Source organism: Dendrobates tinctorius, unplaced genomic scaffold, assembly GCF_039654945.1.
Source record: "Dendrobates tinctorius isolate UK_male_01 unplaced genomic scaffold, ASM3965494v1 ptg000070l, whole genome shotgun sequence".
In the NCBI taxonomy this organism is placed as follows: Eukaryota; Metazoa; Chordata; class Amphibia; order Anura; family Dendrobatidae; genus Dendrobates; species Dendrobates tinctorius.
The window spans coordinates 47,852,848-47,879,818 of record NW_027361738.1 but is presented as its reverse complement, the minus strand read 5'-3'; the positions used below and the strand labels follow the sequence as shown (position 1 = coordinate 47,879,818).

General features: G+C 41.7%; 1 protein-coding gene across 1 annotated transcript in view; it reads left to right on the top strand.

Annotated features, from left to right (window-relative positions):
* Nucleotides 1-25,214, top strand: part of ADARB2 (adenosine deaminase RNA specific B2 (inactive)) — a 945,686-nt gene extending 920,472 nt beyond the window's left edge. Inside the window, exon 12 of the mRNA XM_073581643.1 lies at nt 24,705-25,214. Coding sequence (XP_073437744.1) covers nt 24,705-24,881 — 177 coding nt within the window. The 3' untranslated portion in view covers nt 24,882-25,214. The remainder of the gene's footprint in view (nt 1-24,704) is intronic.
* The last annotated feature ends 1,757 nt before the right edge of the window (nt 25,215-26,971 follow it).

Sequence of the window (26,971 nt, the reverse complement as noted above, 5' to 3'; positions counted from 1 at the left end):
ATCGCAAAGAAGCTGGCGGGCTGCAGAGACCTGCCAGGACTGGTAAGTATGACCTGACACCCCCACCCCCCTTCCCCCTCCGACCCCCTGGTGTATATGACTCGAATATAAGCTGAGAGGGGGACTTTCAGCCCAAAAAAATGGGCTGAAAATGTCGGCTTATATTCGAATATATACGGTAAATGTTACATTTGGAAAGAGGTCAACAAGGCCTATGATGAAAGGAACACCATTAATACTCTAACTCACGGAGGTGGATGGCTGATGTTTTGAGGATGTGTGAGCTGCAAAGGCACGGGAAACTTGGTCAAAGTTGAAGGAACGATGAATGCAGCACGTTATCAGCAAATACTGGAGGCAAATTTGCAATAATCAACCCAGAATCTGCACATGGGACATACTTGGACGTTCCAATATGACAACGATCCAAAACAAAAGGCCAAGTTGACCTGTCACTGGCTACAGCAGAACAAAGTGAAAGTTCTGGAGTGGCCTCCTCAGTCTCCTGACCTCAATATCATTGAGCCACTCTGGGGAGATCTCAAGCACGCATTTCAGGCTTTTTGACAAGAAGATTGGGCAGCTTTACCATCTGAGAAAATAAAGAGCCTCATCCACAACTACCACAAAAGACTTCAAGCTGTCATTGATGTTAGAGGGGGCAATACAAGGTATTAAGATATGGGGTATGTAAACTTTTGATCAGGGTCATTTGGATGTTTTGGGTTGTCATTATGATTTAAAAAGAGAAAACACAGTAGTTTGACAATAAACGGCTTCACCCAACCACTAACCATGAGTGGAGATAAAGTTTTGGTGCTATCATTCATATTCCTGAAAAAAAGGCTAAGACAGCAAAATATTCAGATTTGAGAGTCCTCAGTGGTTGATACCTTTTAATGGCTAACTGAAAAGATGGTAACACATTGCAAGCTTTCGAGACTACTCAGGTCTCTTCATCAGGCATAGACTAATACAAAATCTGAAGGGTCACATATTTATGCACAATACAGCAGAGAAAAAACGCAATAGATGAGACAAGTGACATGAAGCAGAATTATGATTATGGGAGAGGGAGAAACATAAATATTGCTCCAGTTCATAGATAAGGAGTCCGGATGTTTTATTGTCCTCTGATTGGGGTCTCCTAATGTGTTGTGATGCCCCACAAGGTCTTAGGAGCATATACCTTAATTGATGTAAAAAGACATAAATCCATGCGACACATTCATTCCAGCATTGAGAGTGTCAAAGGTCGTCATAAATTTATACTCACAGACTCTTCTCTCTCTCTGAGATGTAAAGTTACCTTTCAATACCAGTAATTTCATATCCCTGGTGTTGTGATCCATCATACAAAAATGTTTTGCCACAGGTAGATCCATTCTTTTTTCTCTTATCGTGTGACGATGAGCATTCATCCTTGTTCTAAGCTTTTGCCCTGTCTCCCCCACATACAGACCCCCAGTTGGACATTTAGTACAAATAATTAAGCACACCACATTAGATGTAATGCAGCTGAAAGTACCTGGGATCTTGTAGTCCTGATGTGAATTGGGGATCTTTATCTTGTCCGTGGTCATTATAAATGGACAGGTTTTACATTTTTTCTGGTTGCAAGGAAAGGTTCCTCCAGCTGTTGGGGAGGACAGGGAGCTTTTGACAATGATGCTTCTTAGATTTGGGGGCTGCCTAAAGCACAGTAGTGGGGGGTCCGGAAAAATGGATTGTAATCGGGCATCTTTTTGTAGTAAAGGTTGTAATTTCTGTGCAGCTCCCCTTAGCACCTCCAGATTTGGGTTGTAGGTGACTACTAGAGGCACCCGGTTATTTTCTTCTTTAGCTTTGTAATGTAGGAGGTGATTCCTTGACATTCTAGTGGCTCTTGTAATTTGGTCTTCATTTGTTCTTGAATGGTAGCCCTGATTCAAAAAGGTCTTTTTGAGGCGGCCAAGGTGTTTGTCTCTATCCATGGGGTTGGAACATATACGATTGTGTTGTGACCTGTTGAAGTGCATTGTGCACGAAACGGCTGTCGTCCGTCTTTTTGCATTTCTCCTGTGCCATTGCCTATTCTTTATTAATATGAAATAAAGCGAAGCATTTCAAGAGAATGGTGAGTGCCATCCTGCTGTCTTTTTCTACTATGATATTTCATGTTTTTTCTTCACATGGATAGAGCACCTGTTCAGCAAGGGTTACAGGTGTCACACTGATAGCGGTTATAAGTGACTTTGCGGGTAATTCTTTCTCAGGGACAGTGCCGGATGTTTCTTTTTTCTTTGGCTGGAATGAATGTGTCGCATGGATTTATGTCTTTTTACATCAATTAAGGAATGTGCTCCTAAGACCTTGTGGGGGCATCACAACACATTAGGAGACCCCAATCAGAGGACAATAAAACATCCGGACTCCTTATCTATGAACTGGAGCAATATTTATGTTTCTCCCTCTCCCATAATCATAATTCTGCTTCATGTCACTTGTCTCATCTATTGCATTTTTTCTGTGCTGTGCTGTGCATAAATATGTGACCCTTCAGATTTTGTATTAGTCTATGCCTGATGAGGAGACCTGAGTAGTCTCGAAAGCTTGCAATGTGTAACCATCTTTTCAGTTAGCCATTAAAAGGTATCAGCCACTGAGGACTCTCAATTCTGAATATTTTTCTATCTACTGGCTAACACGGTACAAAGATATACATCTTTCCTGCTAAGAAAGCAAAAATTCTGCCGGTGTATGTAAACTTTTGAGCACAACTGTATAATGTGTATGTATATATGTTTAATGTATGTGTGTATATATATATATGTGAATATATGTCAGTTAACTTCAATATGAATCAAAATTCCGGTGTAAATCGGAATTAAAATTTTGGCAGATTCACTCATGATTGCCGGTAATGCATTATTTACTTATATATTTATTTTACTCAGTCATCAGCATCAACGCATACTTAGAAAACAGTAGACAAAAATCTGTGTACTAGGAAAAAGACCTTACAATCTATAAAATGTGCTGTTATTTAACAGCTTTAGTATTTAAAAGGATTTGTGTGATTTTATGAACTGTAAAAAAAATTATCCTGCATGATTACCCTAGTTAACTGCATGACTGATAAATGCCTAGTATTCTGAGCACAAGAATGGAATTTTCTGTGTGATATATTTCCTGGCAAATCTTGTAAAGAGGTTTTTTCACTGAGATAATGTGAATCAGTGATGAAGTGAAAAAATATTCATTCCCGTGGGGGGGGGGGGGGGAATGCGACCTGTATCTTGTGTTCTGTGCCACCATGTATATCTGGTTTTGCATACATGCTTGTAAAATAGCTGTTAAATTTAGGGTTTGGATATGTAATAAAAATAGGCTGAAGGTCTATGAATCCAATTTCTTACCATTTCTGAGGTTATTCCCTTCTAAACTATGTGCCCACCTTAATATTAAAATGGATCAATTAATGAAATAGGTTTACTGATACTAACAAATACACTTTCTTATAGCGAGACCCCTAAGTGATGTCACTACATAGGAATTGTCAATTACTGGCCCAGGTAGCTAAAAAGAATGATTCTCACCTAGCAGACTGGCGCTGCTCCTCCCTGATAAGCGTTCCGTCTTCTGCTGCTATACGACGCTCAACATGCAACTGGAGGCGTCATGTGAGCGCTGCAGCTAGTCAGCACCTGATGTAGCTTTAAGGGCTTGTCACACTAAGTGATACCGCTAGCAATATCGCTATAACGTCACTGGTTTTGTGACGTTATAGCGATATTGCTAGCGATATCGCTATGTGTGATACTTACCTCCGACAGCTCCCCCGCTGATTATCGCTGATCGCGCGAGAACGTCCTGGACCGTTTCTCGTCGTCAGCTTCCTGCGGCGCTTCCTGTGGCGCCGACGAGCGACGCGTGGAGCCGGGCGGGAGGACATCTTCATCACCTCGTCTGACAGGTAAGTAATGACCCCCGACCGCTGCTATGTCGCTGGTGAGATCTGCCTGTGTGGCAGCTCACTAGCGACCACTTAGCGATGCACCAGCGATCCTGACCGCGTCATATCACTGGTCGGGATCGCTAAGTGTGACAGAACCTTTAGTCAATCTGAAAAATAACTAATTTGCATATCTTGGTAGCATTACCTGACCTAATACTTTCCCTAATCCAGCTGTAGATAAGGAACCATACCCCCTAGGTCTATTCTGATTATACAATACAGCTATTCTGACAATATGGTTTTTTTTAAAGTAAGTACACCTCATCAGTCCTAAGAAATTTATTTAATAGTAAGTACTCAAGTTGAAGATGACATTATCTCTAAAATAGCTAAAGTTAAAGATGACACATTTCATTTGTATATATTTAGATATTGTTACCCGCACTATTCACACCTATAGGACTTCTAGGCAAAGGGATACATATGCAAACACATATATAAAAAAAAAAGCTACACAAGACAAAAAAAAAACACCCCTGGTGATGTATTACTAATGAGATTAAAATTAACATGAAAAAACGATCATGCGCTATATAGTGTGAACATGTGCGATAATTACTCCTATAAGATACCATCCACACTAATCTCCATCAATTATGCAATTACCTGCTTGATAAATAAAATTGTTAGTCACACATAGCAAATTGCTGTTGTTGTTTTGATTATATCCTTTTTTATTGCAATTTGCTATGCGTGACTAACAATTTAATTTATCAAGCAGGCATTTGCACAATTGATGGAGATTAGTGTGGATGGTAACTTATAGGACTAATTACCGCACATGTTCACACTATATAGCATAGAGACGTTTTTTTCATTTTAATTTTAATATATATAGTCATTTTAAAAATTGTCCGATGCAAAAGTTTGGGCACCCATGGAGATTTATGTACTCACATACTGTAACGTTGACCAAGGTTTCAGACCTTAATTAGCTTGTTAAACCTTGTTCACTATACTTGTTAGGAAAGGCCAAGTGATGCAAATTTCCAAGCTTTGTAAAAGCGCGGCCTCCTCTTAAATTTTGCCAAAATACAACAGCCATGGGATTTACTAAGCACAGTAACATAGTAACATAGTTTTGAAAGCTGAAGGAAGACCTTATGTCCATCTAGTTCAGCCTATTTTTAGTGCAGAACAGCTGCTGTTGATCCTGGGGAAGACAAAAAACCCACAGAGTAGAAGCCAATTTTCTCCATAGGGAAAAAAATTCCTTCCCCTAAGCTGGGTCAACCATCTCCCTGTAATATTATGTTATTCGTTATTAGCAGCTGCCTAAAGCCCCCATCACACACAGCAACTGAGTCACAAGCAGCAACACTGAGTCACAAGTTTTGTGACGCAACAGCGATCTCACCAGCGAGATCGCTGTGTGTGACACCTATCAGCGACCGGCCCCCCTGCCGGGTATTGCTGATCGTGCTCGAATGGCCTGGACTTTTTTTCATCGCTGGTCTCCCGCTGGCCAGCACGCATCGCTGCGTGTAGCAGGTGGGAGAGCAGCGATCAGCGAGCTCCCAGCTCGTATCCAAGGAAAACAGTGGGTTTCTGAGCGGCGCTTAGAAACCCTCTGTGTACCTTAGATACCAGCGCACTGGTGCAGGGAGCTGGTAACCAAGGTAAACAGCGGGTTTCAAAGTGCCGCGCGGCGCTTAGAAACCCGATGTTTACCTTGGTTACCAGCTCCCTGCACCAGCGCACTGGTATCTTAGGTACACAGAGATGCACACAGCTACGCGCACGCTCATCATCGCTGGTGCTGATCGCTGGTGAAGCTGCCTGTTTGGCAGCTCACCAGCGATCATGTAGCAACACACCAGCGATCCTGACAAGGTCATATCGTTGTCGGGATCACTGGTGAGTCGCTATGTGTGACGGGGCCCTAACACTCTGAAAATGGTGGAGGCCCACAAAGCAGGAGAAGGCTATAAAGATAACAAAGAGTTTTCAAGTTGCCCGTTTCATCAGTTCGAAATGCAATTAAGAAATGGCAGATAACAGGAACAGTGGAGGTCAAGATAAGGTCTGGGAGACCAAGCAAAGTTTCAGCAAGAGCTGCTCGTAGGATTGCTAGAGAGGCAAATCAGAAGCCCCGCTATACTGAAAAAGATGTTCAGAAAGATTTACCAGACTCTGGAGTTGTGGTACATTGTTCTACTGTTCAGAGACACCTGCAGAAATATGGCCTTCATGGAAGAGTCATCAGAAGAAAACCTTTCCTGTGTCCTCACCATAAAATTCAGCATCAGAAGTATGCAAAAGAATATCTAAACAAGCCTGATGATTTTTGGAAACAAGTTGTTCTGTCTTCTTACACGTTCTCACAATGTGCAATCTGACATACTGTACATAGCATAAACCTTCTCTGTCTTCCAAAATAAGCAGACTGTTCTCTGTAGTCTAAATTGTTTATTAGTCATCAGGTTGATTTATATGAATGTAAATATAAGTGGATGTTTGAAAACTACAAGAATACAAATAACAGGTATAAGTATTTAGCTTAGAATATCACATAACTAGGACATTTATAATTAACAGTGAAAGCACACAGAAAGATGAAACTTGTACATGTGAGCACAGTAACAATCACCATCTGATTTAACAATAGTTCTGAATACACAATACCACAGAACATAGATAGTTCCCTTTCCAGATATACTTTATCCAGGATAATGAAGTTCAAGTAGCATAATGCAGGAGAAAGATTTACACAACTGTTTTGTTAGACTGTTGTCTAACCCAGTGGGGTACCGCAGGGGTCGGTGTTGGGACCTATTCTCTTCAACATACAGTATTTATTAATGATCTAGTAGAAGGTTTGCACAGTAAAATACCGATATTTGCAGATGATACAAAACTATGTAAAGCAGTCAATACAAGAGAAGATAGTATTCTGCTAGAGATGGATCTGGATAAGTTGGGAACTTGGGCCGAAAGGAGGCAGATGCAGTTTAACAATGATAAATGTCAGGTTATACACATGGGAAGAAGGAATCAGTATCACCATTACACACTGAACGATAAACCACTGGATAAATCTGACATAGAGAAGGACTTGGGGATCCTAGTTAATGATAAACTTACCTGGAGCAGCCAGTGCCAGGCAGTGGCTGTCAAGGCAAACAGGATCATGGGGTGCATTAAAAGAGGTCTGGATACACATGATGAGAGCATTATACTGCCTCTGTACAAATCTCTGGTTAGACCGCACATGGAGTACTGTGTACAGTTTTGGGCACCGGTGCTCAGCTTATTAAAGTGACAACAGCAATTTTAACCTCGTCTTTTGCCCTAATAAGTCCTGTGGACCGATAACGTAAAATAGAACTCTTTGGACACCATGATCAAAGGTATGTGTGGAGAAAAAAGGGCACAGAATTTCAGGAAAAGAATATCTCACCAACCGTTCAGCAAGGGGGTGGATCAATCATGCTTTGGGGTTGTGTTGCAGCCAATGGCACTGGGAAAAATTTACGGGTAGAGGGAAAAATGAATTCAATGAAATTTCAGCAAATTCTGGGTGAAAACATAACATCATCTGTAAAAAAAAGCTGAAGTTGAAAAGAGGATGGGTTCTACAAATGGATAAAAATCCTAAACACACGTCAACACATACAATAGACGACCACAAAAGGCGCATGCTGAAGGTTTCACAATGGTTCTCACAGTCCTCTGATCTGAACATCATTGAAAATCTGTAGCTACGCCTCAAAATCGCAGCGCATGTAAGACCACCCAGGAATCTCACAGAACCGGAAGAATTTTCCAAGGAAGAATGGCTGAAAATCCCTCAAACAATAAAGACTCTGCTCTGGCTACAAATGGCGTTAAGAAGTTGGGATACTTTCAAAATTTCAAAAAGTGAGTGCTACTAGGTACTAACCATGCAGGGTGTCCAAACTTTAGCATTGGTCCATTTTCCTTTTTGTCATTTTTAAAATGTAGAGATGAAAGTGCAAAAGAAATGTGTGATCTTTAACTTTAGCCCTTTTATAGATCATTTCATCTTCAACTTGATCAACTTTGATCAGAGTTGCCCAAACTTTTACATGCCACTCTACCTACCAGATCACTGCAGTAAAACACAAGTTAAAAACAAAGTGAAAACTGTCTCAGTAATCTGAAATCTAAACATCCACGCACTGTTGGCTTCGAGCTGCAACTGCAGTATAAGTGTGGTGCCACCTTGCAACCAAGGCAGGGGTTAAAGCAGCTTGTTGAGACACGGATGTGACAGTGCCGCACAGAACCACGAATGTCATCAAGCCAGGGGCAATTCTCCGGGCTTCCATTCAACTACAGCTCACCGTCATGGCCGATGGACCTGGTCGTGCAAATCAACTTGCTCCAACTCTACCACTTAATAATATATGTGGTTTGTATTGTAAAATCGAGTGACATATCTGCAACAAACCTTGACTTGGCCATAAATCAGATTAGAATATCATTCAGGAGAAGAGAGATAAGAGTTACCGACTTCTGAAGTCTGATATGTATTGTAATACATTAAAGTCTGTGGAAGCCACAAGGGTCCGAAATTGATGATGAAACCATATTGAAAAAATGTTTTCTAACAAAAATCCATCCATATCCTTTAACCTTTTGTTCCAATTCTGTATATTTAATAGAGAGAGATTGAAAGACAATAGTGCAATCACATCCTGTGTATTTTCATCATCTCCTAATTCTGATCTCTCCGTTACACGGACCTTTCCGCTCTTCATTGTGATGAATGTTTGTCGGAGAGCAGAATGTGGTATCCAATATTTATAATAACAGTAATCTCCGTCTCTTTCCTGCCACTCTCTAGCGCTCTCAGGTACTTATCATAGACAGAGATAAATAACCGACAAACACATTTTGCATAGTCCGTTAACTACAAGAAACTCTGCGACCACATTTAACAATCCTATTTTCCAATATTTATGTGCATTTTAAAGCTGGCAATTAGAAACCAGTCAGTGAATGAGCTAATTGAATTCCTAAATAAAAGCTTTCTCCATTACTCACGACGACTTACGTTATTGCTCCCGATATTGACAAAATAATTCATTTTACTTAAGCTGCAAAGGATCTATTGACACTTGAGAATCTCTCCCTTGTTACTTCCTATAATATATCATTAGACAGTCAATTAAATTCCCGTATAGATAAGATTTCGACAAAACACAAAGTAATCGTAACCCTTCCTTTGCTGGAAGTAACTAAGGCTAATTTCACATTTGCGCTTTATAGCGCTGCGACGGCCTGCACACGGCTGCTGCTAAGCCCCGCGCCCTGTGAGGCTCCCTGCCCGCCCCATCCGGTCATCGCCTCCTACTAGCGCACATGGACGCTTGCGATATGCGCACCCTATCTTTAGCATAGGGTGTGCAGATCGTGCGCTGGCCGTGCGCTAGCAGGATTTTGCCGTGCGCTGCGCACTTTTGAAGGTGCGCCGTGCGCACCGAAATGCAACATGCTAGCGCACGGCCAGCACACAATCTGCTCACCCTATGCTAAAGATAGGGTGCGCAGATCGCAAGCGTCCATGTGCGCTAGTAGGAGGCGATGACCGGATGGGGCGGGCAGGGAGCCGGGAGGGGGCGGGGCTTAGCGGCGGCAGTGCGCAGGCCGTCGCTGCGCTATAAAGCGCAAATGTGAAACTAGCCTAAGTCTGGAGAATAGAAGAGTGTTTTATTTCTTTACCTTTGTTTTTTTTTGTCGGTGTGATTTTTAATAAAAAGTTACATTTTATTAGACCTTTTGGGGATTGTCCGCCCAGTGAAGAACTTTCCCTCTTCCTTTGCGTTATTAGTCACAGGAATGTCTGGTGTGCTGAGCTTCACTGCAGCGCTTTTTTATTTTGTCGCTAAGGACAGGATTCATAAAGCCGCCATCCCCTGTACTTTTCTCTTTCAACAATTTAAGACATTTGTCAGCCAGCAACACACAATCCCCCTGCAGTACAAGGGATCAAGGCCTAATGAAGTTTGGCTTATGAACCTTTTAACAGCTGCGATCTGCCTGGAGATGTGTGTTTGTTCTATCCCCTTTAAAGGTCTCAATATTTGTCAGTAAAGAGCAGAGGGGCTTCAGAGCTTTAAAAAAAAATTCTCCCTTTATGAAAACAAAAGGTGTACGGTTATAAACATGAACAGTAGCAGATGTTTGGCGGGTTTCAATTAAGTTTTCAGCAAATAAATGTTAGAGGTTGTCCATGACTTTAACATTGACGGCCTATCCTTAGGACAGGTCATCAATGTCTAAATTGGTAGGGTTGCAACACCGGCACCCCGCCAGTCAGCTGTTCCCAGTGTCGGCGGCATCCATAACTGCTCTGTTATGGAGCTACACAGAACAGCTCCGTTGATTGGATAGTGGCCGCGGCCGAGTACTGCGCATCCGCCCCTATTGATTTGAGTAGGGTGGGGAATGCCGGACCCGGTCACAGCCACTATACAGTAGACTGAGGTGCACTGTCAAGCTCCGTCATTGGGCAGTTCCAGCCGCCGTCAACACCGAGAACAGCTGATCAGCAGGCATGCCAGATTTCGCACCCCCACCAATCAGACATTGATGACCTGTCCTAAGAAAAGGCCATCAATGTTAAAGTTGTGGACAACCCACATAATAATTGTAAAATTAAAAGTTATAGAATTCTCCAATAAACTTTCGACATCATTTCTTTACTTCTTTACAGGATCGGTGCTTGCTTGCTGTTATTCGTTGTTTACTTCCAGGACTTATTTTGTAACCAGAAGTCTATGCCCATGCACAGCATTTTCGCAGTAATTTTTTTTTTTTTTAATGCAACTTAAAAGCTGCTTTTTACAGTACCAGAAACCGTTTCAGAAATCTCTTGCACACGCTTAGCTTTATATTCCAAGCTAAATTTGAGCACTGCTGCGTTTCATAAATAATAAAACAGCAATCAGTGGGAGTACTGCCCACAAACAGTATATAAGTATATACCAGTAATCTCACTGAATAACAGGATATACATCAACCAGTGAGAAATAATACATTAAAACGTAACCTTTAATCAAAAATGGATAAAACGTTATAAAGTGCCACCTCTGGAGGAACCGGAAAAACAGTCAGGGAAAAAAGTGCTCCTGTGTTTCTGACTGAAGGTCCGTGTTCAGTTCTTGCAAGGACAATATTCATGGGGTGGAACCGATGTAGAGCTATAGATGCATCCTCAAAAATGGTCCGCCTGATCAAGAAAGAACAAAACAACCGCACATGAGTACGTGGGACAATACACGTTGTCTAAATAATTGTTGGTAGGCTATATAAATTACTTTATCCTGTAAGGAAATGGAATTCAAAATAGACTCTACAACGAGAAACACTGCATTACATCCAATAGGAAGAAGAGCAGAGCATTCTTATCTAGCGCTTAGCACCTTATATTGTAATGATGAACACAAGTTAGTCTCCCGATCATTGGAAAAAAAACGCAACAAAAGCTTTTGCAGTGTTTTCTTATCCTTAAAAAGAATTGAGAAAGTGAAAAAATTGCTGCAACAAATGTTTTTGCAGTGTTTTTGGTGAATAAAACTAATTTTATTGCCTGATTGCCTTGTATTGTCAAGTATAGAGCGTCTTTCAAGCTACCGATGCCTGAAGAAAGGTCAGGTCACTTCTTTTTGTCGCTTGTCATCTTTTGAAACCTGAAGTGGTTAAAAGACGTTCAAATGCTGAACATATGAACAGCCATTCAATTTTATATAGAAATGCGTTTTTTTCTTTTTAGCGCTTTCAGAATGCTTTTTCAGCTATTGTCTGCACACATCGGTGCAATCCCAAAGTGCTTTTTGTAAAAAGTCTTGTTTCCGGTAGAGATTTTTATCCAGTGGAAGACAACAGAGATTACAACTGATATAGATGACGGCATAAGTCACTGATGTAGAAAGGATGGTGAAAAAGCATATATAATTTCACTAGGCAAAATAAAAATAAAAGTGTCAGTTACTAAAACCGAAAAAGCAATTTACATATAACTAGGAATGAGCGAACCCAAACTTAAAAGTTTGGGGTTCATACCAGTGAGTTAGTGTCCAATGCTAAACATCGAACATGGACTTCTCCCAGAAGTCTTTTGCAATGGTCAGAGGTCTAGGAGGAGAAAGAGAAATTAGAGAGAGATTATGGATAAAGTTTGGGTTGGGTACCAGAACCCTTACTTCTATGGATATGCTGAACCCTATATATAATTGCTATCAATAGAGATGTGCTAAACGACAAACACAGACTTCTCCAGAAGTCCGTTGCAATGTTCGGAATTCTGGGGGGAAAGCCATTGCAGAGAGAGAGAGAAAATATTTTCCAGCTCAAAAGTTCGGGTCCAAATTATTTTCATTGGGGTTCAGGTTCTCGTTCAAGTTCGGGGACAGTTCTGGTACTCAAATTGAACTTTGGAATAAAGTTTGAGTCAGGTACCAGAACCTATCTTCCATGGGTCTGCTCATTCTTAGTTATGAGGTTCAGATTCTGGTACCCAACACAAACTTTATAACAAAGTTCAGTTCAGGTACCAGAACTTTACCCAAACTTCAACCAGGACCCCAATCCCATTGAAAACAATAGGGACCCAGACTTTTGAGCTGAAAACTCTCTCTCTCTTTCTCTCTCTACTCTTCCTCCGGTACTCCAAACATTGCAACAGACTTCTGGGAGAAGTCCATGTTCAGCATTTAGCAATGGACACTAACTGTCTGGTACGAACCCAAAACTTTTAAGTTTGGGTTCACTTATCTCTACTAGTTATCAATAAGTCATAGAATCCAATCTAAAAAATCAATAATTTTCATAATCTCAAAAATTATTTGGACTCTTTCACAGTTTTCCAATTAAAACATTTTAAACCTGTAGGAAAAATGCCAATAAAAAGCCATGCCTACGACCTGCAGAATTTTATCACAAACTGTCATTGACCAAAACAATGCTACAAAACCCCCAAAAACACTGTGAATGAAGATTTTTCTGTTTTTAGCTACAGGCCAGTAATTATCTATCCAATAAAATAAATAAAACAAATACCAATAAAAATTAAACAAAAAAAGTTAATGTGGACCTATCACTAAGTGAAAAATGGACAGTTTTTCCTGTTATTTTATTCCTTCTATTTTTTTTATTGTTTTATATCCGCCTCCCAGTTCCAAAGATATGAGCCTTTTTATTTAGTGCTAGTTTTTAAAAAAGACAGTTTTAAGCACTACGTTTTAGGGAAAAAGTCCATATAAATGTGCAGAAATGAATCATAAAGAATCCAGTTCTCCAGCAGATTTTCATTATGGAAACATATTTGTCTTCATTTCTGTTTCCTAGAAACCCATGAACCCTTTGATGGAAGCCCGTATGTCTAGTTCACGGTCATTCAGGTTCATCAAACGTTGGATGCTTAAGAAGTTTTCTTATCTGTGGACCCACAAAACCTTCTTTTAGAAGTCGAGGTCAAAACCAGAAGTTCTGATGTTAAAGCTTTTCGTTGGACAAATATCAACGTCTTACACTCTTAAAAATTTTAATTTAATCAGAAGTGAAAAATATTATTAAAATTAAAACAATTATTAGTTATTAGAAACCATTATGGCAATTTGAATGTCAAATGTTATCTCTATACCCCAAAGTACAATAAAAAATAAAAATACTTTATAATAATAATAATTATTATTATTTAAAGAACTGTGGAATTAATGCTGCCATATAAGCAAGTAAAATAAATATTATCAGATGCAAAATTAGTATTATTAATAACATGCCGTAGACCAGTATACTAGAAAGACTGATAATCACTGATTAGGACCAGCTCCTTGTGAGGGTCCCAAGTCACAACCACATTCACTTTCATTACAGATGCACAAAGCAATTTTTGACCATGCAACATGGCACAGCCAACGTCACCATGTAGCTCTGTCCTTAAACTCTAATATAGTGATTCCACTTTTTTAACCATGAAAATCTCCTAATGACTTTTTTCCTTTCGGTTGTCCATTGCCATCATGTTTTCTTTTTGAAATTTAGAGATATTAAAATAAAAAAAGAAACAAAAAACTGTCAGATTCTAGATTAAATACGGTGTTGTAAATGTATTGTAATTAGAGATGTGACGTCATATTGACATTTTATGTTATCCCTCTCACTCTGGGGCCATTTTACCGCTTTTTTGTTTTTTCCTTCCATTTTTCTAAGAGCCATAACTTTTTCATTTTTCCATCAATATAGCCATATGAGGGCTTCTGTTTTTGTGAGATGAGTAGTTCTTTCGAATGACACCATTCATTTTACTATGTAATGTTCCGGGAAAACAGGAAAAAATTCCAAGTGCGGTGAAATGAAAGTAAAGTGCAATTCCACAACTGATTTTTTAAAATTTTTATTTACCATGTTCACTATATGGTAAAATTGACCCTGCAATATGATTCACCAGGTCAATATGATTACGAAGATATCAAAACTGTATAGTTTTTTTTTTTTTCTTTAAGTGGCGGAAATAAATCGGAAATTTCTAAGAAAATTTTTGTACTTTTATCATCATTTTCCAAGACCCTTAACGGTTTCATTTTTTAACATATCTGGCTGTGTGAGGACTTATTTTTTACGCTCTGGTAGCATTTATACTGGTAGAATTTTGGTGATGAAGCTTTGATCCTCTCTTATTGCATTTTATTGCAATGTTGCCGCTGCCAAAAAAACAAAATTTTGCTGTTTTTAATAGTTTTTCGTTACTGTTTCCCAATTTTAATTTATATTATATTTTGATAGATCAGTTGTTTCTGAATGCAGCAATGTAATTTTTTTATTGTTTAATTTTCAATTGGAGCAAAGGGGAGTGATTTGAACTTTTGTGTTTTTTAAATTTTTTCCATATTTTTAAAAACTTTCTTTTTTTAACTTAACTTAGTCCCTTAGGGAACTTGAAGCTGCCATCATTCAACCACTTGTGCTATACATAGAAGGTCTTCAGCAGAAATCACAATCTCCTCACAGGAGGAACATAATGAAAGCCATGGGGGTCATAAGCAGACCCCCGGCTGCCATGGCAACCCATCCGCACCCTGAAATCACGTCATGGGCGCGCCGTGATGTCGTCACGTGTTAAATTCCACTGCCAGAGATTAACAGCAGGTTTTAACAGGTTAACAGCCACTGGCAGAGTGTTGCTACACCCACATTTGTTAGAGGCACATGATGGCTAACTAAATTAGCAGTCATGTGCAGAGTGTTGCTACACCCACATTTGTTGGAGGCACATGATGGCTAGCTAAATTAGCAGTCATGTGTGGGGAAAGATGCAGGCTCACAGTGTGAGCCCACTTCAAAGGCAGGGACATAACATATGCTGTAAATATACCTCATATGTCCTGAAAGGGTTATACAGTGAGGAAAAAGAAGTACTCAGTCAGCCACCAATTGTGCAAGTTCTCCCACTTAAAAAGATGAAAGAGGCCTGTAATTGACATCATAGGTAGACCACAACTATGAGAGTCAAAATGAGATAACAGATCCAGAAAATCACCTTGTCTGATATGGCAAGATTTATTTTGCAAATCATGGTGGAAAATAAGTATTTGGTCACCTATAAAAACATTCAAGATTTCTAGCTCTCACAGGCCTGTATCTTTTTCTTTAAGAGGCTTCTCTGTCCTCCACTTATTACCTGTAGTAATGGCACCTGTTTGAACTTGTTATCAGTATAAAAGACACCTGTCCACAACTTCAAATAGTCACATGCCAAACTCCACTATGGTGAAGACCAAAGAGCTGTCGAAGGACACCAGAAACCAAATTGTAGCCCTTCACCATGCTGGGAAGACTGAATTTGCAATAGGCAAGCAGCTTGGTGTGATGAAATCAACTGTGGGAGCAGTAATAAGAAAATGGAAGACATACAAGATCACTGATAATCTCCTTCGATCTGGGGCGCCACGCAAGATCTCACCCTGTGGGGTCAAAATGATCACAAGAATGGGAAGCAAAAATCCCAGAACCACACGGGGGATCTAGTGAATGACCTGCATAGAGCTGGGACCACCGTAACAAAGGCTACCATCAGAAACACACTACGCCGCCACGGACTCAGATCCTGCAGTGCCAGATGTATCCCCCTCATTAAACTAGTACATGTCCGGACCCATCTGAGGTTTACTAGATAGCATTTGGATTATCCAGAAGAGTATTGGGAGAATGTCATATGGTCTGATGAAACCAAAGTAGAACTGTTTGGTAGAAAAAAAACTCATCGTGTTTGGAGGAGACAGAATGCTGAGTTGCATCCATAGAACACCATACCTAATGTGAAGCATGGGGGTGGCAACATCATGCTTTGGAGCTGATTCTCTGCAAAGGGACCAGGATGACTGATCCGTGTACATGAAAGAATGAATGGGGCCATGTGTCGAGAGATTTTGAGTGCAAACCTCCTTTCATCAGCAAGGGCATTGAAGATGAAACGTGGCTGGGTCTTTCAGCATGATAATGATCCCAACCACCAGGGCAACAAAGGAGTAGCTTTGTAAGAAGCATATGAAGGTCATTTAAAGGCTTAGCCAGTCTTCAGATCTCAACCCCATAGAAAACCTCTGGAGGGATTTGAAAGTCTGTGTTGCCCAGTGACAGGCCTAAAACATCACTGCCCTAGAGGAGATCTACATGGAGGAATGGGACAACTTACCACCAACAGTGTGTGCCAATCTTGTGAAGACTTACAGAAAACATTTGACCTCTGTCATTGCCAACAAAGGATATATAACAATATATTGAGATGAACTTTTGATAATGACCAAATACTTTTTTTCTACCGTAATTTGCAAAATAAATATTGCCAAATCAGACAAGGTGATTTTCTGGACTTGTTTTCTCATTTTCAGTCGCGTAGTTGTGGTCTACCTATCATGTCAATTACAGGCCTCTCTCATCTTTTTAAGTGGGAGAACTTGCACAATTGGTGGCAGACTAAATACTTTTTTTACCCACAGTAAAACAGAGTTTGGAAAACTGTGGCCTGGGGACCACATCCAAACCTATGGCTGTCCCAGTCTGACCGACAGCCAGAGATAGCTGACGAGCTGAAACAGTGGTCCACGGGTTGCACTATGCCCTCTCGAGCTGTCGTCCACTGTCACTGCTATCCACATCTTTGTGATGCAGACAGCGGTGAATATAATGGTGGAGGACGGAGCCACAGTCTCCTTCTTCTACCAAACAGCGTGTGTGACTGAATCAGGAGATGCACTGATGTCACTTCATCGCATCTGCTGTGTAAGGTGTCAGTGTACCAGAGACAAGAGAAGAGTGCTGGGGAAATCAGAAGGAGGTGAGTATGTGTTTTTGTTTGTTTGTTTTTTCATATGTGTATATGATGTTATCATCTTAAATTCATGCAATGCAGGGGCTCATTCTGTAATAGAGAGGCTATGTAGAGGCTCAAACTGTGTATAAGAGGCTATGTGGGGCTCATACTGTATACAGGAGGCTATGTGAGGGTTCACATTGTATATAGAGAGCCTATATTGCAGCACATACTGTATATAGGGAGCTATGTGGGGTCACATACGTTATATAAGCGGTTGTGGGGGGGCTTTTACGGTATATGGGGCCCTGTGTGTTGGCATACATATATATATATATATGTTAAGAACGGCGGAACGCACTAAATAAAAATAATAATAAGGTGCGTTCGCCACTCGGGGTCCACCATGCAGTAGGTGATATAACCGCTGCTAAATGCTGGCAGGAGCAATATGGCGGTAATGTGCACAGGGTTAAATGTCACTCAGGTGCGCAGAGCAATCTCTGTTAAGTCACAGAGATGCCAAATAAACACAAATACACAGACTGAGCCTGTTGAGGTCACAGTACTCAGTAAAAAATAAACACACGGTATCAGGTCACAGGAGTAGTCAAAGACGGCGGCACTACGTCCGTCTAGACCTACCGTGTGTGCGGCGTCGCAGCTGCGGACGCTAAGGAGAGCTCAACTGCAGCGCAGCATGGACACTGCCGCTAAACGACAAAGCTATGACACAAGCGCAAAGTCGGACGCTAGCAGCTGTGGATGTTGCAGCAGAGGAGCGCTGTCGCTGATTCTAACTCAGTCCCTGACCACATACATAATATCAGAGAGAAGGGGTTTTATAATGACTCATTCACCAGAATCATACATCCGCCCTCATACACACAGCAGCAAGTAAGTCTATACTAGCGCATGGCGGAACAGCCATGCGCGCCTTTTATAGCAGCCGGGACCTTCCGCACGCTTCCAGATCTCTGAGACGGACCAATGAGATCTGGAGCGGGACCTGAACACATGATTCCCGATCTCCAATGGGAGATCGTCCCATGAGCATGCTCAGTAGGAGGACAGAAGGACTTAGCCTCAGAAGAGATTTGCTGAAAGGCAATCTCCTCTGCAATCTCCTCTGCAGTAGATAAACAGCAGGAGACTGCAGAATGTGAGGGTCTGGATCCCTGCAGAGTAAACGCAGAAATCCGATATATATATTGTCACAGTCACGCGTGTCTGGACGCAGCGAGTACCGCAAGGCGAACCCATATGACGCACGTGACCCTGGATACACCGCCTCCAGTGGGGTGAATTTAAATAATAAACACATGCAGCTGGATACACCACCTCCAACTGGCGAATTTAGACATTACACGTATATACAAGTCTGGAAACCCCGCCTCCAGTAAGGCGAATTTAAATAATAAAGGGGGAACCTGGGTAACATTAACAATGGTGGGCCCTGTGATAGGGAATAGGGAAGTGGAGACCTCCTGAGCTCCCCTGAGCCAGTGTCCCTGCACTCCTAATGTTCCCTATGCCGGTTCCACACTGGGCACACAACAGGAACCTAAAAACCCTAGCTCGTCCTGACCTAAACCCTCACTAGGGAATTGGTCGGTGCGGAAACTAATCCCACCACTGCACTAAAACACACATAGAATCATAGAATCATAGAATCGTAGAGTTGGAAGGGACCTCCTGGGCCATCTGGTCCAACCCCCTGCTCAAAGCAGGATTCGCTAAATCATCCCAGTCAGATGTCTGTCCAGCCTCTGTTTGAAGACTTCCATTGAAGGAGAACTCACCACTTCTCGTGGCAGCCTGTTCCACTCATTGATCACTCTAACTGTCAAAAAGTTTTTTCTAATATCTAATCTGTGTCTCCTCCCATTCAGTTTCATCCCATTGCTTCTAGTCTTTCCTTGTGCAAATGAGAATAAAGTTGATCCTTCTACAATGTGACAGCCCTTTAGATATTTGTAGACAGCTATTAAGGAAAGATGACAAAACAGGGGAAACACCACTTAGCTTTGCTCTGTTGCGTACGCTCCTAGCAACAGAGCCCACCACCTGTGTGCATCTTCTCCTCCATCCGGATCCATCACCATAACTGGACCCTTCACCATAGTGCAGCCTTGGAGTAGAGTCCACCCCCAATTGCAGAAGTCCAGTAACAGAGTCCCAAAGATGAGTTCAGCTCCTGCCCAAAAAGTCAAGCATGCTTGAGTCCGGCTCTCAGCAACCAAGTCCTGCATGCTGAGTGCAACTCTCTCCATAGTCGTCACTCCACCAAGCCATGCAAGCACTTCCTGCAGACACCATAAACTGTGACTCCACCACATCATGCCAGCCCTGCTTGCAGACCACCTAGCTGCCACTCGTCCCCTCTGGCTGGACTGCGCAGGACTCATGTTCAGTTCCTTCTTTCACCCAGCATCCTTGTGAATGACTAACACACAATCAATATCACCAACAGTGATTGAACCCACCTGGCTCCCTTTTATAGAGCCTAACACCTGATTTGTAATTGCGTGCACATTAACCCTAAAACTAAGGTGCGATACCACTCACCACCACCGGGACAGCTTAGAATGAACGATACCACGTGTAATAATTCTAATGGCCACCGGGGGCAATCAACCCACTTTGGCACCTAGCCAAATGAAAAAACTCACTTATCCATTTAAACTGTCAGATCCACATTGGATCATGACAGTACCCCCTTCTTAATGAGGGGCCTCTGGACCCTCAAGACCACTCCTCATAAGGGAAACACCTACAGCAGGGACACCCAGATCCTGAGTTCACCCCACCACTACCTGACACTTCAGGTTAATTAGAAACGTACCGCTGGTATTGGCAATATGTGTTCTGGAGGCACCCCTCATCTCCACAGCGAAGACCTGGGGAGTTTATGTATGTATGTTTGCTATGAGCTGATCAGACTCCACAACACACTTCCACAGGATGTTTTTGGTGGCCACCCATACATGCTCGTTCACACACAGGTCTGGACCTGAACGTTTATTGTACACATTTGCTAGTCATAAATTTGGTGAACTCATTCTGGACTCGACAACAGAGGCGTTCCCCTGCATCACCACACAAACCCCCGCTATTCACCAAGGGACACCACCCTCCAACCCTTTCACCATGAGGTCTGCACCTCCCAGGGTTGGTTAATGGCGAGGGGTGAGATTTGTCCCTACTCCCCCGCAGCACACCTGCCGCTCACACCTGGAGAAGGGGACAGGAATATGGAGGCAATATACACTCGCTGTTCGCCTTCCTCCACACGACCAGGAGGGGGCGGCCTCTTCGGTGGTATTGAAGATTTGGCGTGAGCCCCGCGGACTATCACCAGTCTGCTCACTACAGGGACGTACCCCTTCACCTCGGGGAACCCCAGACAGCACCATGGGGACACCAATTCCACCCACCTGTCTGGTTACATCCGCCTGTATGAACAAGTCCCGCTCCCCAGCAGCGACTCTAGGGGCTTTTACCAAAGCCGCAGGGACATGGAGGAAATATACACTCGCTGGTCACCTTCCCCCACACGACCAGGAGGGGGCGGCTTCTTCAATGGTATGGAAGATTTGTTGTGAGCCCCGCGGACTATACACCAGTCTGCTCACTACAGGGACGTACCCCTTCACCTTGGGGAACCCCAGACAGTACCATGGGGATCACCAACTCCACCCACCTGTCTGGTTACGTCCGCCTGTATGAACAAGTCCCGCTCGCCAGCAGCGACTCTAGGGGGCTTTTGCCAGACCCGCAATTTGCCAAAGCTGCCATTTTGATTTCCTGGTTGCCTGAGCAGAGGCCCCAGACCCTGATAACTGCTGCTGCAGCGGCGCCAAACACCTTGCCGCAACCCACTCACTTCAGTGAGGCCCGGCAGCAATTACTAAGCGGTCTCCACATGGCCAAAGCTCACCAGAAAAAAAAAAGTAAGGTTGGTGATAATGTCACGATCACGCGTGTCTGGACGCAGCGAGTACCGCAAGGTGAACCCATATGACGCACGTGACCCTGGATACGCCGCCTCCAGTGGGGAGAATTTAAATAGTAAACACGTCCAGCTGGATACACTGGCGAATTTAGACATTACACGTATATACAAGTCTGGAAACCCCGCCTCCAGTAAGGCGAATTTAAATAATAAAGGGGGAACCTGGGTAACATTAACAATGGTGGGCCCTGCGATAGGGAATAGAGAAGTGGAGACCTCCTGAGCTCCCCTGAGCCAGTGTCCCTGCACTCCTAACGTTCCCTATGCCGGTTCCGCACCGGGCGCACAACAGGAACCTAAAAACCCTAGCTCATCCTGACCTAAACCCTCACTAGGGAATTGGTCGGTGCGGAAACTAATCCCACCACTGCACTAAAACACACATGAGGAAAGATGACAAAACAGGGGAAACACCACTTAGCTTTGCTCTGTTGCGTACGCTGCTAGCAACAGAGCCCACCACCTGTGTGCATCTTCTCCTCCACCCGGATCCATCACCATAACTGGATCCTTCACCATTGTGCAGCCTTGGAGCAGAGTCCACCACTAATTGCAGAAGTCCAGTAACAGAGTCCAAAAGATGAGTTCAGCTCCTGCCCAAAAAGTCAAGCATGCTTGAGTCCAGCTCTCAGCAACCAAGTCCCGCATGCTGAGTGCAACTCTCTCCATAGTCATCGCTCCACCAAGCCATGCAAGCACTTCCTGCAAACACCATAAACTGTGACTCCACCACGCCATGCCAGCCCTTCTTGCAGACCACCTAGCTGCCACTCGTCCCCTCTGGCTGGGCTGCGCAGGACTCATGTTCAGCTCCTTCTTTCACCCAGCTTCCTTGTGAATGACTAACACACAATCAATATCACCAACAGTGATTGAACCCACCTGGCTCCCTTTTATAGAGCCTAACACCTGATTTGTAATTGGTGCACATTAACCCTAAAACTAAGGTGCGATACCATTCACCACCACCGGGACAACTTAGAATGAACGACACCACGTGTAATAATTCTAATGGCCACCGGGGGCAATCAACCCACTTGGGCACCTAGCCAAAGGAAAAAAGTTCGCTTATCCATTTAAACTGTCAGATCCACATTGGATCATGACATATATATATATATATATATATATACATATATAAGGATTTCAGCATACTTAATTCTTCTCAATATTACGTGATACAATTAATATAAAATAATTATAATGAAAATGTTAATATTGAGCAGAAATAACTTCAGACTACTGGTTTGGCCCTCCACAGCATTCACGGTCTCTCATATCGCCCATTTGGGAAAATTAATTGCCCATCCCTATTATAGAGCCATTCTTCGCTCATATACATTTTTGGAGACTGGAATGCTGATATTCGAGTAATGGAGAAATTCAGCTTTTAATAGAATATTCACCAAGGAGCAAAGCATGAATAAAGTGAATTTTCACAACTTCAATAATCCCTTATTGTAATTTTACTTATTGTATTATATTTCTTATAACATATTATATTTTTCAATATCTTTTAAGTCTTATTACCTTATCACATTCATTATTGTACGATTATAATACCCAGGTACAAAATGCACAAATGCCCATGTACTTGCCTCACCCTTGGTATGCCCAAACAGTTAAGCGCAACTTACTACTTACTTATTTTCCATATATCAACTCTCTTCTGTTGTTTGAATGACTGTCCAGTCCGGGAAAGGACTTAGATGGAAAACAAGTAGATGAGAAAGTGAACTGCTTGACCACACCAGGGGTGCACACAGGGACTGTACTTGGTTTGAAAAGTATTTATATGCTGACAGAGTCCTTTTAATATTGATTAGACATACATTTATATAAAAAAAGCAAAGTTATAGTTGAAAATAATAGTATTTTTTCAAAATAAAGAGCCTAACATTAGAAAATCTAAATGTATTTTATACATTGTATGAATTTTAATGAAACAGAACTTTTATCATCTGAATTTATATCAGGAGTGCAAGTTGTACATTTTATAAAAGAGGCTTTCTAGAATAAGTTGGCTGTTTTCTTTCATGAACAGTGTAAATCTTAGCCATGGACAATGTCGTATTCCAAATGTCTCCATGGGGCCAGATGACCTGATTGTCCCAACTTGGCTTCTCCAAGCGGCTACATGGGACCAGATGACCTGATTGTCCCAATTTGGCATTTCTCCGAATGTCTCCATTGCGCCAGGTGAACGGGTTTTCCCAACTTGGCTTCTCCAAACATCTCCATAGGTCCAGACAACCTGATTGCCCCAACCTGATTTCACCAAACGCCTTTGAGGGTTCAGTGATGGTCAATGGAGTAGTTCTGTATTCTCCCAGCTAGGGCCATGGTCCCTTAAGCTGGCACCCTGCAGAATCTATCTGGGAATAGACTATCCTTCGGGCCATCGTCCACAGTTAAGGGGGAAGATGGGATGAGGTCATCTCTCATTGTTTGAGTATTCAATCAATTTGCATTGTTTATCCTTCAATTTTTGCAGGTAAGCAAGCTGCATGGACTGGTACAATGGGTAATCAACATATTAGAAAACATCAATTGTTCAATTACCCTGTGTCCCTGTCTTCCATGGATAGCAGCACAATAAGTTGCAACAAATATTAATTCAAGAGGCAACGTTCAGGCTCATATGAACAATGGCCTATGTCTCTTGAACCACCGAATAAAAAGACATCTACCCTAATTAAGAATTAATGCTGTGTCGTCACACCCCACCAATCTGATATGTAAGCCTATCCCACAGATTTTGTCATCATTATTCAGAACCATCACTTTAAATAGAACATAATAAAATAATAAGCTAAGCATGTGCATATCACTGAAAGAAAAATGTAGCACACATTAGGCCTGGAGTTGGAAGGCATGTACCTAAAAGACTAAACATGAACTAAAGGTATTTACCATTTAGCTATGTCTCCAATGTTGCAATATTTTTCAATGAAGTATTTACAAATTAGTTTTATTTTTAAAAGTTCAAATAATGAAAGATGTGAAAGTTGTCCGGTCCTAAGCTACAAGTCTGAAGTCACTCTGTGTTACTTCTGACTTGTGAATCCTCACATTGTGCGCACTGCGTGGTATGAGAAATCTTTGGTGCCAGCAGCTGGCTCGTTACCTCATTACCTCAAGTATGTGATGTGCATAGTTATGGCCACATTCCGACTAGACGTGTCCAGCCTCACTCAATTCACTTGCATTGTGCGAGACTGTGCCCATTTAGTCGGAATGTGTTCGGAAGTATGCAAATCACATACTTGCGTTCACATGACCACCCACTGGAGAATTCTCGGAACACGCAGTGCTCACAGTATGAAGATTCACAAGTCTACAGTCACATTTACCATTTCATTAAAGTAATTTTGATATTAATCACCTTCTTTTTCTTTTTCTCAATGCCACAGCTTAGCTCACGGAGTCCGAGTCAAGAAGAAATGCCTTCAGTGTACTCTGAAGCCAAGATGGTGAATCCAACTTACCAATGTGTGAAGCAACAACTCTTTAAAGCCATTCAGAAATCAGGCCTTGGCACATGGGTGAAGAAGCCTCCTGAGCAAGATCAATTTTTACTAACTCTGTAAATTCGGAATAGATCTTTATCGTTTTTCCCGGATTCTTCTGGAACAATACAAACTGGCAGAATTTTTATGCCTCTTGTGCAAACTTTGTTATCAATATACATAATTAGATTATTTTTGTAATGCAGTTAATATCAATGAGAGACATGCTTTATGTGTTTGGGGTTAGCAGAGACAATAATGTGTCAGGCTTCAACTTTGGTCATCTTTGAGGTAGTGGACATTATGATCAGACCTGTTACTGATGAACCTGATCAGTCACCAAGTATAATAGGTGGTAATATCTCTAAAACTTAAGTAAGAGAGGATATAATCAGAATGGTAATAAATATGCATCCTATACTTTCTTCTGAGGTCACTTATAAAATAAGACTATAAAGGACAAGGCACCGATTCCTCCAGACACTTGTAAATCTATATACTATACGGCTCATTGTAAATTCCACTCTGGCCCTCAACAATCTCAGCTACAAGGTCTTCTAGAATTGATATTTTCATAGCACATAGTATTTTTTATATTTATAATGCCATAATGTCCTTACATTCTTTTTCTCTGCTTTAGGCCAAGTTCACAAGTTCACACATTCAGTATTTGGTCAGTAAAGACAAAACCAGGAGATGATGACAAATACAGAAGTGGTGACGTGTTTCTATTCTCTGATTGTTCGTCTCCTGATTTTGGTTTACAAATACTGATATAAAATACTGACCAAATAGAGAACATGTGAACATGGCCTTAATGGAAGGGTTAATATTACGTAGAGAGAATATTCAATACATGCGAAAACAATTGTGAAAACAATGAACCAACAAGGAGAAGATTTACTGTACCTCCTGGTGTGTAATCTGGATCCTACTTGTAAGGGTTCATATCCCTTTACACACCCTTTACCATCCCACATGGGATGAAAATTAAGCAGATTAAAAAGGCCAAAGATTTTTATGTGAATATAAATTAAAATTCCACATTGGATCCATGGGGGTTGGTCATTTAATTTCATGATGATTTCCAACAGTTTTCAAAAAATAGAGTGAAAATCTGTGATATGAATAACATACTGCAAACTTAAAAATCCAATTTCTCGGTGGTTTCCAATTTGATTTTTAACTCAGCATGTGGGTAGCGCTGTATTCACACATCCGGGTATCAAAGTCCTAGTGCGGACCATGATGCATGAAAAGACCATAGGGATCCTTACCCTCATAGGCATATGTGATAAGCTAAGATCAGGAGACCCACGGCCAGTCCATACATTATAGTTTGTGCATTATAGTTTGTGCATTACAGTCTGTAAATTACAGTCCATGCATTACAGTCCATGCATTACAGTCCGCGCATTACAGTCTGTAAATTACAGTCCATGCATTACAGTCTGTGCATTACAGTCCGTGCATTACAGTCTGTAAATTACAGTCCATGCATTACAGTCCGCACATTACAGTCCATGCATTACAGGCTGTGCATTACAGTCTGTAAATTACAGTCCATGCATTACAGTCCGCACATTACACAGTCAGTGCATTACAGTGCGTGTATTACAGTCCGTGCATTACAGTCCATGCATTACAGTTCGCGCATTACAGTCCATGCATTACAGTCCGTGCATTACAGTCTATGCATTACAGTCCATGCATTACAGTCTATGCATTACAGTCCGTGCATTACAGTCCATGCATTACAGTCCATGCATTACAGTCTGTAAATTGCAGTCCATGCATTATAGTCCGCGCATTACAGTCTGTGCATTACAGTCTGTAAATTACAGTCCATGCATTACAGTCTGTGCATTACAGTCTGTGCATTACAGTCTGTAAATTACAGTCCATGCATTACAGTCCGTGCATTACAGTCTGTGCATTACAGTCTGTAAATTACAGTCCATGCATTACAGTCTGTGCATTACAGTCTGTAAATTACAGTCCATGCATTACAGTCCGCACATTACAGTCCATGCATTACAGGCTGTGCATTACAGTCTGTGCATTACAGTCTGTGCATTACAGTCTGTGCATTACAGTCTGTAAATTACAGTCCATGCATTACAGTCCGTGCATTACAGTCTGTGCATTACAGTCTGTAAATTACAGTCCAT